General features: G+C 47.5%; 1 protein-coding gene across 3 annotated transcripts in view; it reads right to left on the reverse strand.

The window, feature by feature from the left end:
• The window catches only part of FUBP3 (far upstream element binding protein 3), a 49990-nt gene that overhangs the window by 26483 nt on the left and 6542 nt on the right, over window positions 1-16965 (reverse strand). For 2 of the 3 annotated variants that reach the window (XM_044264679.1, XM_044264677.1), the window contains exons 2-3: window positions 10657-10762; window positions 417-450 (exon numbers count right to left, since the gene is read on the reverse strand). In XM_044264679.1, the coding sequence (XP_044120614.1) occupies window positions 417-450; window positions 10657-10762 (140 nt within the window). The remainder of the gene's footprint in view (window positions 1-416; window positions 451-10656; window positions 10763-16965) is intronic. The other variant, XM_044264678.1, reaches the window with a different exon arrangement.

A 16965-nucleotide genomic window follows, 5' to 3' on the forward strand; every position in this document is an offset into this window, starting at 1 on the left:
ACTCCTTGAGAATCACAAGCTTTATCTTGTGGAAAAGCCCAAAGACGAACACTTCTTGGGGACACTTTTGCTCGCATGGAGGCATTAAGGATTCATAAAACTGTGGAAACCATCAACTCAGGATGGAAAATTTCTCTTTTTAGATTAGACATATGTGGGACAGAAAAAAGCTCCCACACTAGAGAGGTCTGTTAAATTTACATCCAATAGTGGGTGATTTTTAATAGCTCCCATTCGTTTCTCCCTCGTGCTTACGCTGTCTTGGAAAGGACTACAAAAAACTTGAGCCTTAAAGAAATCTAGCCCCTGGTTTTTCCCATTCTCAACCTCTGACTTTCTAAGACTCTAGTACAGATGGTCGATCGATAAACAATTAGAAATGATCAATAAATAATAAAACATAACCCACTGCTTACCTTTGATGTACCAAGGCCCCTAACTGGTTACCTACTGTGGCAAAGAGAAAGAGAAAAGAAAAATCAAAGCATTAGCACGGATAAACTGACTCCATCCTTCCACGAGTTCTTACCATTTCAGGGAGGGAGGGGACGAAAGGCAGAAAGAAAGCAAACAGTAATTTAGGCTCAGTGGCTGCAATGAATGCGTTACATGATATGAAACAGGAGGGGACGTCTTGATCAACACAGTCTCTAACCCAGTGTCCAGCTGAACGCAGGATAAGAAATTGATCTGTGTGTCCGCATGCTGAGAGGCCTGGGAGAAAATCCCGCCTGCCTAAATCCCTCTCCCTTTCCCCCTCCCTCCTGCTCTGGATCCAGATCAATGTAAAGATACTGAGGGTTCCCTCTTGCTCTTTCTCAAGCAAATGAGAAGGTTTAACCTCCTAGCCTGGGAGCAACGTTAAAGGACTGCTCCATGGCAGCTGTGGTCACTAAGAACACGCACACATGTTCCTGCTGGCCACGGGGCACCCCCGCCCCCCGCCCAATCTCCCTATCCTCCCAAGAACATAAACACCTCAAGGAAGAGGATCTGGCATCTTCCTTCCTTGGGCCTCTCTGCTGACCCACCACAGCAGTCCGCATGCAGTGGACGCTAAGAACGAGTGTGCCTTTCAAGCCCATTTCACAGAGACAACGGTGCCAAACAGCCTCTGATTATGAAAACCGACTCCGTAATCACATTCCCACAAAACCACTTTAGCTACGCTTTTTGTCCCAGTTTCTCCTCTTTCAGCTACTGATGAGCATCTCCCTAACCAACCAGCAGCGAAAAGGATTCTGTGCTGTTTCTCTTTTGGAAAACGCAGCCCAGGAAACACAGTCGGTGGACGAGGAAAAAGTATCAATCCTCAACATATTCTGAGGGATTGAACGGACCTTGCGAGGCGCTAACCAGAGCACTCAGAACCTTGTCTCTGGGGAAAGTCAGGAGAAGGACAGATAGGAGGAGATCAGTGGGGAAGGGTCAAGCACATCAGCTTCCGAACAAAGAGTGGAATGGTCTGGCATCTGAAATCTGTGACTCCCAACTGCTCTTCTTTCTGCCTGAACTTAACCCTGTCTTTCTGGCTGGACGGGAACTAGTCCTCAGACGACAAAGGAAAAGAAACCAGATCATGGTTTTTTAAAAGAAGAAGAAAGTGCATACAGAGACACTGCTAGCAGAAAGCAAATGAGGCTCTGGAGTCAGTACCATATTTCTTCTGATCAATAGTGAGACAATGGTTTGCGGCCAAAATATTGACATTACGTACTATTAATCTGCTTATCTCAGGGATGAGAGAATTGTTTTTTATTGACTCTTCAGATTCTCTTCTTGCATTTCCAGTTGGAACGTGACAAAAGCTCTCTCACTTGGGACAGGTGGTGCTCAGGATTCCCATCCCACGTGAAGACTGTTCAATGACAACCTTGGGCAAGGAGTCTTCCTCACACCCTTGGCCCCTGCATGGTGCATGAGAGGCCTGTCCACCATCCAAGGCAGTAGATATGAAAAAATAGGCTGGAGAAGGATGTCCCCAAGAGTGCCCTTGAGTTTGGTCAGCTGTCCCTACCTGAGGGTCCAGCTCCGTCTCCCTTCTCACTGTCAGAATGCCTCCCAGGGATCAAGAATACACAAAAGACAGAGAGACTGAAGACTGAAATGCCTTGATATGCCGAGAACACAGAAGCCCCTGGTCCCCAAACAGGCTAACACGGCCGGACCTTGGCTCTTGGCCTGCTGTGATGTTTGGTAAGAGATGTCAAAAGGCTGATGATCTTCAGCTATTCTGGCCAGAAACGCCACAGAAATAGGGTAAAGGGCAACACTACCATAAAGCACTTGGTGAGATTCAGAAGAACATTCAAAAGGCTCTTGGTCAAAGCCATTTGAAATTTTGCGCTTGTCACACAAAAAAGGGCAATTCCTTTTTGTGGGTAAGGTACGCGTCACAGGTGCCCACTGCCTCGCTGGTAAGGGGAGGGGCTGGCAAAGAGCAAAAGCAGAAGCACACACACCCGCATGCCCCCCCACCCCCTGCCATGGACTGCTGTGAGCCACCACACAGAAGAAGGAAATCAAATTCCAACTGAGACTCAGCTCGGAGCTGGTGGGCTCTGAGGAACGACACACCTCCTCCTCCTCCTGCGCACATGCCGCAGCCACAGGCTGAAACGTGCAATTTAATGAAGTTTCAGTCCCTGCAGAAACGGCCCCATTTGTTGCTGACCAGCGAAAACGAGCAGTTAGATCAGGGGCGCTGGGCACTCACAAGGCGGACGGATAATGTCCATTCCGCGAACACGGAGCCTCCCCTCCGTCTTCAAAGTGAAAAGGGGTCCGAGGAGGGAGGCATATGGGGACCTATCAAGTTCAATTCCATGGTAACTGCAGTCATTTTACTGTAAAAAAAGGCAAAATGCTGCCCACAATCAGTCCCATTTCCCGTTAATGGTGCACGCTGGCCCACAGTGCCTCATCTCCCCTCAGAAGTTCAACCCAGCTCCATTCCAGCCCACGCATGTGTGCGCATGCACACACACACACACATACACACGTGTGGTTCTCGTTTACCTGGCACACCACATAATGGGAAGCTGACTGGGCTAGGGGAGAATGAGCTTCCCATACAAGAGATTCATGATACAATATGAGACATGTTTTCTGAAGAGTAATACTCTGCCAATTTCAATAATGATCGTCCAAAAAAGGGGGCACTGGATACATTTTTCCCGACTAGCTAGGAGAAAAAGATTTTCCTCTTTCTTCCCCTGAAGAAATGCTATGAAGTATCACTGAGGAACATACCTAACTTTGTAATATGCATCAATTTTAACCCCCATCCCCCACCCCCAACAAAAGCCCGAGGAGTGACAGCAGCCAACCTCCTGGCAGAAGTGCGGACAGCAGGCGCGGGCACAGTGCACAGAGCAGCAGACCACACGCAGGTGAGTGCGTCGGCCAGGAGAGAAAACATCAGCACTTTTTATGTAACTGCCCAAACAAGCAAATAAGCCAAAGCTTCCTCTGCAGATTTCGGGAACAATCCTGCCCCCGTCCCAGGTTCCCCGGCTCCTCTGACTCTGACTAATGCCTTCCCAGGCCCTGGTTACGGTCGGGAATACCTACAGTCGGCAGCAGGGACTTCTGCCGCTTCCAAAAGCGCTTTCATAAAGCTTTCCTCCCAAGGACAGGACAAAGGCTTCCTGTGTTCTCAGGCAGCAACTCTCCAGCCAGGGCCACAAAACATTGACCTGCTGAGTTCAGCTGCAAGTCCTTAGGCCAGTAATCCATCACTAATTTCTGCAAATTACTGTTGTTTCAAAAGTGAGAGTGGACTCAAGCTCTTCTCGGTAATGGCGCCCTCACTCGCAGGCTCACGGGCTTCGGCGGGCGGCGCGCGGCGCGCTAGGTGCCTCGCTGCAGAGCCCAGCCAGGCCCACAGGAGCCCCAGGAGGCACCAGGCCCGCTCTACCAACCAGTAAGGCGGAGGGCCCAGGGCGTTCCTGTGCCTCCATGAAGGCACACCGGTCACATCTGTCCGGTCTGGGCCCTGGGCCAGTCTGGGGGTCACACAGTGTGCAAGGCTATCTTGGCCCTGGGGAAGCAGAGTCCAATAGGGCCAGGAGGAAGCTTGGAGGAACAGTGACCCGATCCAGTCTCCCAAGATTGTGGGGGTGTTGGGATCCCCACCAGCACCCACCCTGGGCCGAGGGCCCACCCACAGACTGACCCATGGAGCACTGCAGTGACACTAAGAGGAAAACCAGGTCTATGATACGTGTTTGTGGTGCTGGGCCTTATTTGCCTTCAGGCCAGAGGTCATAAATATCAACTTGGGGGATCATGACCAGCTTTATTAAAAACCGAAATAGAAAACAGAGGGCACCATATGTAGTAAGGGTATATATTCCCTTAAACTTTCATTTCAGCTACATGTGCTTTAGTGTGTGTGTATGATTTCTGATGGAAATACTGTCGAGTGGCGTTTCACAAGTTTGAAAATAACTTGTTATAATTCTTAGGATAACCTCATAAGGTCGGTATTAATTCCATTTTACAGGTGCGGAAACAGAGGCTCAGAGAGGTTAAGCAACCTGTCCAAAGTCACACAGTTAACCAATGGCAGAGCTGGAATTCCTACCCTACCTCTCTGGAGCCCACATTGTCTTTCTTTCTTTCTTTCTTTCTTAAGATTTGTTTATTTTGAGAGAGACAGAGAGCGTGCATGAGTTCACGTGCGAGCTGCTGGGAGGAGGAAAGGGAGAGAGAATCTCCAGCAGACTCCACACTGAGCATGGAGTCCAACGCAGGGGCTTGATCTCATGACCCTGAGATCACAACCTGAGCCAAAACCAAGAGTCAGATCCTTAATTGACTTGAGCCCCCCAGGTGCCCCGGAGCCCACATTTCCAAGCACGCACGATCACGGCACAAGAGACAGAGACTTTGGTTCAAGTCTTCCCTCTGCCACTTCTCAGACATCAGTCCTTGGTCAAACGACTTCTCCAGACACTGGTTTCCTTATCCACACGAAAAGGAATTCAGGCTTCTGGGTTCCTCCCAGCTGTCTTTTTAAAAAATTCTACACGGGGTCTTCCCCCACCCAACTCCATCTCTATGTCCCGGCAATCACCTAATCCATTCTCCATTCCGAAGATGTTACATAAATGGGATCACACAGTACGTAACCTTTTGGGATTGGCTTTTCTCGCTCAACTGAATTATCTGCAGATTCATCCAGATTGTTGCGTGGATGAATGGTTTATTCCTTTTGTCGCTGAGTAGTGTTCTACCATGCGGCTGCGCCACTCTGTTAGCCACTCACCTGCTGAAGGACATCGGGGCTGTTTCCAGTTTGGAGCTATTACGAATAAAGCTGCTACAAAGATCTGTGGACAGGTGTCTGTTCCTTGAGAATAAACAGGTCTAACTGTGTGCTAAATGGTGAGCACATGCTTAATTTTCTAAGCTTTCTAGAGAGGCTGCACCATCAGATGTGTTTTTAAAAGCTCCTTGGGTGGGTCTCACACCCAGCTAGGGTAGAGAGCCACTTAGGCTCCCACATTTCCTAAAAGGGTTTTGAAAAACTCTAAATCCCCTTTTAATGTGACATCTAAAAGTCATCCCTAGGTTAACAGGTACAAAGAACACAACAGGTATGGTGTAGAAGCCTCAGCTGTTTCTCAGTTGTAATACTGATGTGACAGATTTATTAGGTCATCCATTTCTGTGGATAATCTCTCTCTACTCTGTGTGATATCTAGTTGGCTAAACCAACTGTCAAATCCATCAGAGATCATACTTTGCCAGGGGGAAAAAAAATCTCACTTCCTTTCTCCAACTCACACATACATGTTAATATGCCCCTATATGACTACCACTCACTTCTAAATCCTAAAACGGATGGATGGATGGACGGGGAGGAGGGACCACCCAAGTCTCTGTGATGAGTTGCTGCCGGAATAAAAATCAAAACCAGATCCTGTCCTTTTCAATACTTCTTCCCAAGACTCTCACACTTTGTTGTCTGGGGATGCCCCAGTCAGAATTCTGGACTCACAGCCTCTTGAGGCATCTGAGGACGGGGATGTGCCCCCGTAAATCCAGAGGAAATGTGGCTGGGGACCGGGAGAGGAGAAGGGCACAGCGTCTCCACCACAGACCCCATTCTCAGAGAGATCCATTTTAGGAAAGAGGCGGCCACAAACGAAGAGCTGGGACAGGACTCCTGGAAACGCCTCCCACCACCTCAGGGGTCTTCAATCCACCTGCTTGAAGACTATTGCTCGACAACACTCCTGATCCCCGTAACCCCATCCCTGCCCCATCCCGTCCTGTCTCCCCGAGCCTCAAGGACTAAGGTTTAGTCTCGGCTCCTCATCCCTGTGGCCCGTTACTCTCTTCCTTCAGGGACGGCACAAGCACGTGGTGGATTCAGTTTCGCTCTTTTCAAAGCAAAGACTCTGGGCCCTGCGGGCTCAGTGCAGACCCCAGGCAGTGGTCCACGAACCCCCACCGCCCGGCAGCAAGAACCCAGGCCCTCCCCACTACCTAGCACCGGACCCTCTCATCCCGCCTTCCCTCTTGCAAAGTGTGGATCTTAAACAAACAAACAAACAAACAAAACTCCCCTCCTCATTCTTGTTTCCTCCTTCTCTTTGTCCTGGGCCACATGTGCTGAAACAAACCTCCGCCAGGGCCACAGCGCTCCTCTGTTCCAATCTTCCTATAAGTGGTTCCCGCGAAAGCATTCAAGAACTCTGCCTTCAGTCACCAAGAACGCCACCTAGACAACGTTCAGAAAGGGTGGTACCATCTGAACGGTGGTACGTAAACCTCAAAGGCATTGAGGGCCTGCGGGCCAGCTCATGGCCATGCGCCGGGCTCCGGTGCTTCCAGATTCCTCCGCTGCTTTCTGGCTCTGACAGTAGAGCTGAGTCGGTGGGACAGAGCACATATGACCTCAAAGTCCAAAAAAATTTACTGTCTGGTCCTTTTAAGAAAAGTTATACTAATCCCTGATTCAGATTAAAATCGGCACTTCTAAACCTCTTAGCTAATACCAGTCTCTTCGATTTGGATCTTACATTTCACGAAATTTCCTAGATGCTATTTGTAGGACATGGAGATAAAGAACGGAAGCATCAAGCATGTAGTCACCTACCACATAAGGGAGGGACGGAAAGAAAGAGCCCGTCTCCAGGATCGCAGCCTGTAGAATCCAGCAGAAGCCCATGATACACCCTGGTACCTGCAGGATGCCCAGGGCACAAATGAACGGCTCTCGAGGTTCTGAGCAGAATGTGATGTCTACGCTCTGCTCAGGTGGGTGTGTGAAAAGGGAGAAGCGGGGAGGGGGGAGGGAGGAAGAACAGGGGGCAAGAGAAGAGATTAGGCAGCATCTGGCAAGGCAATGAAGAAAGTCGAGAGATGAGCATGGGGCCGGGTTCTCGGGAGGACGTCCTGTCAATTCTGGGACCTAAGGACGGAGCAGGACTCAGCCACATAAAGAGCTGGGAGCGGGGATGGGTTTCGGGAAGAGCAAAGAGAAGAAACAGCTGAGCAGGTTGCTGTAGAGCGCCCAGCGAGGGGGAGGGGGAAGAGCCAGAGAAGGAGGGTAGGTTAGGAAGGGCCAGACGCCCCCTTCCCCCGCCCCCATTACTGGAAGCTGCCACAGGTCTCAGAACAGAGGAATGGAACTGGTCAGACTGGCTTCAGCGAGAGGCCTCAGCTGCAGCGGGAAGAAAGTACCAGATGGAAGGGCTGCAGGAAGATTCCCGAACTGCGGGGCTGCGCCTCCAAGACTACCATGAAGCGTGGGTGCCAGACCGAAGATGCTAATACTTACGATGACCTGACCTGAAGCAGAGGGCAGTGGAACGACTGCTCGGCCCAGCTCAGGGCACCGAGGCAGGGCACCGAGGCAGGCGAGGAAAGCCCGGCTCTGACCCCTTTTTGCTGGGCTCCGAGCAAGCTCACGAGCCGGCAGTGTGACAGTTCCAAATGCCCAGGACACAACTAACCCGGTCCCTTCCTACAACAAGAACAAATCTTTTCCCTTATTCTACCTGTTTTCGTCCTCCGACTCATGTACTTGTTTGCAAATCTCAATGTCCTGCAGAAACCCTGAGGCTTTCAAGGGTTCTCTCTGGTTGACTTAGGAGCTGAAGCAATTTTAAACAGACTCCAGTAATACCTCCAAAAACTTCTAGGGGAGTGACCTTCAACGCTTGAGAGGTTAAAGAATCTGGCTTTCCAGGAAAGTTAGAAAGTTCATGTTGCTAAAGAAGTGATCTGTTGAAATTCTCTCAAAAAAACACAAAAAAAAAACAAAAAAACCCCAAAAAAACCCCAAACCAATCCCAAGCCACACCAAACCAATGGAAAATGGCAAAGCTCTGGAAAACTTTATTGCTCAAGAAAAAACAAAAAAGTGCAGGAATTCCTGTTCGTTGTTCGTCTCTGCTTTTCTAAACTCTCGCGAACAGCACCCTAGGAAGCTGTCGGGTAACCATGAATATCACTGTCCTTGATGGGATCTGTTTATTCACTATTTGTTTATCCAAGAGAAGGGGAATGGCCCAGTGACCTTATTATCCCTGTCAGAAGACAACCGCGGCCTGCCCTGAAAATGCTCCAAGCGTCCAGAATTCTCTCTGACCTCCAACGGCACATCCCTGATGCCACAGGTGGAGACCAACTTGGAGGAAAACATTATGTAATTCTGTTGTTGGAAAGCCGCACAACTGGGGAGGATTAACTACTGTCCTGCCCCGTGTAAAAAGCCTGAGGGAAGTTTCTCGTTCTTCACGTGGTCTGCTGTGTAAGATGGAGAGCTGGCCCTGGACAGGAAGGATCTTTCTCAGTTCTTCCCCACTCTAACTGGGCTTCATATTTAGAAGGAAGAAAAAGAGAAACTGTGTTTGTTTTCTGATTCCAAGGACTCAGTCCCCCAAAGGCAGACATGGAAAAAATTATGGTTCTCAAAACAGAGCTGAAAATACACCACAGAATAATGAACTAGAGTTCCAGTTGAGATTCTAGAATTTCCTGGGAGTCCCTAGCTACATCTGCCTGTTCCTGAGGCCTCTTTCTCCATAACTCAAGAGCCTTTGATGAACATCTTTCGAATGGGTGTGCAGCGGGTCAATGGAAGAAGGTCAGCCCGGTGCCCGTGGTTTCATTTGCAGGTATCTAGGTGCTCTTTCTGCAAAGGACACAGTGATCACCTGTGCTGTGCACACACAGGTTTTACACTTCCTGCCACGCACGGGGTGCAAGCAAGGCAGGGAGTTGTGAAAGGTATTGATCGTGATTTCTGGAAACAGAGGGCCAGAGGGACTGTCCATTACCGGGGCATGTGCTCAGAGCCAGACAACTTAGTTTTATTTTTATATCGATGTCCCATAAAAGGAACCAAAGCATGACTGCCCTGAGAAGGTAAAAAGGTCACTCTGCATTACAGTGTTTCATGTCGGCAAAAACGCAGATGGTACAATTGGTCATATTTCTTCGAAGAAATCACTAACACCAGTCGAATACAAAAAGATCACAGGGCAACATTCTGGAATAGTACTTTAAATGGTCCCCTTAGCTCCAGCGGCCCTGGGGTAGATTTTGTGTGTGTGAGCCCATAATCAGTGCCTTTAAAAAGACAAGAACTTTTACACCCAGAAGAGCACAGCCCCCTAAGACCTTCATGCTGTAACCTTATATGATTATTCCAAAAAGGTTAGCACATTTAAAAACAATGGCGATCTCCCCTTTAGGATTCCCCAAGAAATGTGAGAAACCAGTCATACCACATTACATTTTTTTCCCATGTACATCAAAACACGCTCTTTTTCCAGAAAAGAAAATTACACGGTATCTTCTGTTGTACATCTTGATTTTTTTTCCGTTTAATAGTACGTTGTGGAAATATGTGCCCACAGATGTGGTTGGGCACACATGCAGAAGGACAGGACAGAAGACACAGACCGCCCCCCCCCCCGCTGCACGCATATTCACGTACAAACCATTACATTTCAGATTCCCTTTCAGAGCCATACTTTGTAGGACACAAAATGTGATCAAGGAAGTTGGAGTTGTCTGTACACACACATCTGACAGATAGTCTTTGCCAAGGTGCTGGTGATAGGCCTTTCTAAGTGGGCTGAAGAGAGTACTAGAAACCAGCGAAGTAACACACGAACGAAGGAAAGACCCGCGCTTGTGGGGAGAGCCCGTGGGGAGAGCCTGTCGTAAATGGCAGTGGTGAAAAACTCAGCAGACAGACTGCAAAGAGGTCACCACCCCCTTGGCCCTTTCTTTAAATCAGGATGTAGCCACAGCTTCCTCGGGGCCGTGCACCAAATCTTAGCTTTTCTTTGGAGTAAAGTGGGAACTTCAATCTCCACTTGAGTATTTGAAGAGCGGAGGGCTAAATCAAACAGAATTCTCGAATCAAATTCCTTCTGAGCTGACGTGCAAGGACAAAGCAAGTCTTTTACCTGAGAGCCCGGCTGAAAAACGTTCCCACATTATCAAGGCAAATAAGAACTCAAATGCGAGAATCGCGGAGAAAAATCATCCCTAATATGTCCCCTCCACCATTCCTCTTCAGAGAGACGCTGGAGAGAGCTGTTAAGGAAACGGGTGACACCAACTCCAACTTGACTGGCAGGTTCGCTACCATCTGAAAGGCAAAGACATTTTACTGCGACTTACCTCCATCATCCAAGGGCCGTTTCTGTACTCCGTATCCATACACTGAGGGGTCCACTAGAGGTGTGGAATTATTCAAGTGAGGAACTGAATCAATTTTAGCAGCAATCTACAGAGAGAATCAGATTTAAATGCTCAGTAACAAATCCTGGCTCCATGTGAGGGAGAGAGAGGAGAGTCCTCTTAAAAGGCCTGTTACCCATTTCTCCCCCTGACCTAGATTAATTTAAGGCATTGCCGCCAAGGGGACAAACCGCTAACTGAATTTTCTTTTGGCCTTAACAACGTCTTTAGGGATAAAATACTTCCAAACGTTGGTCTTCTACAAATTAGACTTAAGCAGTCACTTAAAATACAGGTATCCTGCATTCTATGAAGAAAAAAAGGAGGCCAACAACATAAAGAACCTTGTTCAGAAGCTTTTATCACAGGGTTCCCTTAAGAAACAAGCTCCCCGATACTATTTAAAAGGCTGTGTTTGCTCAAACATGACAACTTGTTAGGAAAACATTCATCCTATAAAGTGATTACGTCATCTACGGAGAGCTAAAACAGTAAGCTGCTCCTCATTGGAAGTGTCCAAACAGTGGGGAGAGGACTGTCCACACCATTTCAGAAGGATTCCTGCACTGGAGAAAGGAGACAAGCTCTGAGAGCTATTTTAATTTTTAATATTTATTATCAGTTAAAAAAAAAAAAAAAGATTGCATAGCTATTAAAACATTTCCCCCCAGAAACAAATGCAATGGGGGAATTACTTATCTACTTTGTTCTCATTGGAAGATTAAATGTGATCTTTGTGGTAAATCAACTTTCATTTAATCAAAAGAATATTTACAGCCACTGCTCTTGATGTTAGTCCCTAAGTTAAGCGTTATAAGTGGGGGCGGGGGGGAATAAAGGGCAGACAGAAGGGCTGTCCCATGAGAGCGAGTGTTTAGTGGTAGTTCTTCCGAGCTTGTCCAAATATGCCCAGAAATCTGAGACCTTCTGGAACCAACATAAATGACCTTAAACATATAATGTCTTAAACAAGACAATCATGACACTGAAACCCCAAGGCAGGGCTTAAATGTCAGGGATCCAGGGTCAGGTCTCTCTGGTTTCATAGTTCTGTGGTGTTGAACAAGCCCCTCTCCCCTCTGCATGAGATCCTCTGGGTGTCCCACCACGAGCTGCAGAGTTTGGGGAAAGCTAACAACATACTCTCAACACAGAGGACCTTCGCATCCTAGAAAGCACTTCACAAAGAGCGCGGCTGTTAAAACAAGACAACTCATCCAACCAATGTCGAGGGCCTACTATGTGCCGGGCTCTGTTCCAAGCACTGGGGTTCCTGTGGTGAACAAGAATACCTAGGCCCAGGGGCACCTAGGTGGCTCAGCTGGTTAAGCGTCTGACTGTTGACTGCAGCTCAGGTCATGATATCAGGCTTAGGAGATCAAGCCCCTCATCAGGCTCTGCACTGGCCAGAGAGTCTGCTTAGGCTTCTACCCCGCCCCCCAACCCCTCAACTTTTTCTCCCTCCCTTAAGAAAAAAAAAAGAGGAATAACCAGGCCCCTACTCCGAGTTAGCAGTCAGTGGGGAGTAACAGGTACACAAGCTAACCAATAACCGATCATTTCACGGGTTATAAGCATTATGCTAGTAAGAGAAGACAATGACATAGAGCGTTTTGGAGAGTGGATCAGGGAAGGCCATTGTGAGCACGTGAGGTCGTGTGATCTAAGACCGAACAGCTGAGGAGGAGCTGGCGATCCAAGAGTCTGAGGGAGCACTCCAGGTAGAAGTAACATTCCAGGCAGAGGGAACAGCCTGTATAAAAGGTCTGAAGCAGGAGCCAGCCTGGTAGGGACGAGTCCAGAAGATAGAAGTCAGCGTCACAAGAGTAGAGGGAACTAGATGAGTTCCAAGACACAGGCAAGGGCCAGTTCCCTAGGGCTCTTGGTCATGGTAAGGGCTTGGGTTTTATAGGAAGGGTGACAGGAAGCAACTGCGATGCGTACTAGGGGAAGAAACACGTTGGTTTATGTTTTTAAAAGGTCCCCTTGACAAGGAAAAGACATTCTAAGGGGGCAGGAGTAGGAAGACCATTTAGGAGACATTCTAGGTCAGGGCTCAGCAAACTATGGTGGCTGAATCACTTGCCTTTGTATAGAAAATTTTATAGGAATCCAGCCACACACATTTTTTGGTGGAGGAACTGCACCCAGACCATATGGAACACAGTGCCCACACAGGTCATTTACTATAAAGTCTGTGGGTCCCTGTCTAGGCTAGCGATGATGGTACCTGGATAGGTGCTTGTTTAAAATTATTATTAGTAGTAAATAATTAAAATATCAAGACTACTGATAGAAACCTAACTCCTGTATTCAAGAGGCCATTTTCTCTAAAACAAAATACTGTACAGGTCTTGCCTAACAGCATTCTACCACTGACTTGTAATCTTGCTTTCCGTATTTGTTTTGGATAAGTTTATGGGGGTTGGCTACTTACTTAAGATGCAAAAGTTACCTTTATAGGCCCAGCTGGTAAAGCAGGTAGATTAAAGGAGAGAACACTGCCTCAGCTTGTGCCCCACGGAGACGCTTTCATTTGCTACAATAAACTTAGTTGTAAATGACTGATGGGGGGTTTTTCAGGATTGTTGGCTGGTTTGCTTTTAAAGATGACCCAAAATGTTCCCAGCAGATAGTTAAGATGACCTCAAAGCACAAAGAAAGGGGTACAAGGACACATGATTATTGGTGGAGTCCCCCAAGAGCGGGCATGCCAAACCACACGAGACACAGAACCCCAAAACCTCAACTCGACACACATCAGGCACGCTCCCTGCTCCTTTCTGATATTTCTTTGCTTCCAGATCTTTTTCCTTCTTTCCAAAGCAGCTAAAATGTTATTCCTGAGTCTCTGGCCTTCCTTCTAACTTACACAGTATGTTTTGCATGTTGCTGGAATGTCATTTTTTCCCAAAGCTGATATGCTAAAAATGTTACAATAGTTTCCTGTTCCTGAATTTGATTAAAGGCTGCGGCTTTCAGATTTGTTCTTAAGTCATGTTTACTTCAGTTATCTATAATTTGGGAAATTTCCACTGAGAGAAAAGCAGTACACACTACTGGTTAAGAGGTGTAGCTCTGAAGTCAACAGACTGCATCTGAACCCTGGCTCAACACATGTTACACAGGAGTTTAACAATATAATATACAATTGTATCATAATTTACACTGTACACATAATATTCTGTAAAGAAACAATGTATTCTTTCATCCATACAAATGCAACCTTATTTTAGTTTTTAAGTAGGCTCCACAGTGTGGAGCCTGATGCAGGGCTTGAACTCAGAACGGTGGGATCGAGACCTGTGCTGAGATCCAGAGTCAGATACTTAACCAACTGAGCCACCCACGCACCCCAAACCTCAAGAAATGATTTTAAATGTCCACCAAAATGAATTAAAATTTAGTGTTTACTGCATGGTGGGCATTCTGCGAAGAGCAAAAAAATAAATATATATTTATTTTTTCAAAAGTTAAAACTTTTTAAAGTGATTTTTTTTTAAAGATTTTATTTATTTATTTGACAGAGAGAGATGACAAGCAGGCAGAGAGGCAGGCAGAGAGAGAGGAGGAAGCAGGCTCCCTGCTGAGCAGAGAGCCCGAAGTGGGACTCGATCCCAGGACCCTGAGATCATGACCTGAGCCGAAGGCAGCGGCTTAACCCAGTGAGCCACCCAGGCGCCCCTTAAAGTGATTTTTATTTATTTGCAAAAAAGAGAGAGAACGCGCTCACACACAAGTGTGGGGGGGGGCAGGGGGAGGGAGAAGCAGGTTCCTAGCTGAGCAGGGAGGCAGATGCAGAACTTGCTCTCAGGACCCCAGGATCATGACCAGAGCTGAAGGCAGATGCTTAATCAACTGAGCCACTCAGGCATCCCGGGAAGCGCATTTGAAATATTCTATCTTATTTATTCCTCACAACGACTGTCTAGGAGGTTGATACTATTTCAAGACAAGGAAGAGCGAGGCTTGGAGCAGCGGAGTGCCCCGCACACTGTCACACACGCCATAAGTGGCAGGAGGCCTACTGAAGCCCAGCCTGCCCAGCTCTAGCCTACGCTATTACCCACAGCCCTGGGCACCTCCCCTCTCCCACCTAATACTCTATTAAACATATTCCATTTCCCAAGGACTTAAAACCTAATGATTTCCATGGCACTGAGCTCAAGCTCAACAAGTTCCCCACATCATAACTGATGGCTCCGAAGGGCAGCTGCTTAAGGGAAGTGAGGTACGTTCTCAGCTAATAATGGTGTAGGCCAGAAAACAAGTCACCGAAGTCATATCAGGACACGCCAACCAAACCAAGGCCCCTCTTGTCTTGGCCCTGAAGGGACTCTGCTACTGATTTTTTAACCACTCGATTCCCTTTCCCCCCTTCTTGGGGGGAAGCCAGGAGGAAAATCTGTTATCTCACTACCTGTGCTATTTTAGGCACCATAACAGATGAACTACAAATCAGCATCACACGTATTTGACCTTGACTTTGAATAATTAATAAAAACAAGCAGGAGGATCACTGAACCAGGAGTCAGTCAAGGGTCCAGGTTTTCCAGCCAGCTCTTCCAGTGTATGACCTTAGGCGAGACTTCCAGTGGACTCGTTCCTTGGGGTACTCACCTGTAAGATGCAGGGACAGACTCAACCAGTGTTTTCCAAAGAGAAGTGTGCAGGCATTGTTGGGAGGTACATGGATCAATGTTTTTAAACTTTGAGAGCGTGTCTGTGTGTGTGTGTGTGTGTGTTTTACGGCTATGTACATGCGGAGATATAGATATATATATATTTCTTACAGTTACCTTCTATGCAAGGCAAAGTTTTCATTTACAATAGTGATTTAGTTTCCTTTTAAAAATATTAAGTAAATAAACACTGAAGGTTCAATGATACGGCAGAAATTGTAAAGGTGCTACACACATCATTAAATTTAGGAAGCACAGTGATTAATTATTCCTAGTGCACATTTTTACAACTAAAATTCTCTGACAAGTTTCTTAATTGAAGCAGTTCACCTTGTAAACCCGAAGAGGAAGCTCTGTTTATCTCCACAGTTTTACATTTATTTAAGCATTACATTCCATAGAAATAGGCAAAGCCACCTGAATGCCAAGTCACCCACGTCCCACGTCCACACAATTAAATATAGCTGCTGTTGATGCTCATGGATTCAGCAAACAGAACGCTCACACGACCTCCTAGGGAGCACGAACCCAACTTGCTTCCAGGGAACCTCTGCTCCACGGTCACCTGAGTGACCCTGCCCAGGCCCTGGAGAATACAAGGGCTCGACGGAAAGTGTCTGCTGCTCACAGCAGGAAGACACAGTATGTTACCTGCGCGGTTAAGCCCAGGCGCTGAGCTCACGTCCCAGACGGCAGGTTCGAGGCTCGTAGTCATGGGAGCAAGTCCCAGTTCTGCTTCCTACTGCCTAAGAGGTCACACTGCGGACAGTCGTGTGTCAGACCTATTGCACACTTGCTAAGTGCCTGATGGTGTCCTCAGTTCACCTCCATGGCAACCTTATAAAGTAGCTACTCTTCTCGTTATTGGGGGACTGGGAGCCCATCTGCCTGGAATGATATCCACGGGGATAACGGGACAACAACGTAAAGCACCCAGAACAACGCTGGGTACATGGCAAGAAATAAGAAATGTTTGCTATTTTAATCTTTTATTGAATAATAACAGGAAAATACACAGATCCTAAGTTTACAGCTCACTAAATGTCCCCACACTAAAATACCTGTATCAACCAGCATTGAGATCAGGACACAGAACATGACCGGGGCCCCGAAGTTGGCCTCGCGTCCTTCCATCACCACCTCCCAAGGGGAACCTCCTAACTTCTAATATCAACTATTAAAAAAAATTATTACAACCACCAATGACTTCCATTTTCCAGATGAAGAAACTAAGGCTTAAAGAAGTTGAAAGAACTTGCCCAGTTGCTAAGCTAGTAAGTGGCAGAACCAGAACTTGAACTCACACGGGCTGAATCCAGAGAGTCTTTTTTTTTTAAGATTACTTGACAGCGAGCGAGCGAGCGCGCGCATGAGCACAAGCAGGAGGAAGCGGCAGAGGGAGAGCGAGAAGCAGGCTCCCCGTAGAGCGGGGAGCCCGATGTGGGGCTCGATCCCAGGACTCTGAGATCAGGATGTGAGCCAAAGGCAGATGCTTAACTGTGCCTCCCCAGGTGCCCAAACCCAAAGTCTTAATAAGCACTTCACTGTACAGTGATCCCGCCTGATC

Source organism: Neovison vison, chromosome 9, assembly GCF_020171115.1.
Source record: "Neovison vison isolate M4711 chromosome 9, ASM_NN_V1, whole genome shotgun sequence".
Lineage (NCBI taxonomy): Eukaryota > Metazoa > Chordata > Mammalia > Carnivora > Mustelidae > Neogale > Neogale vison.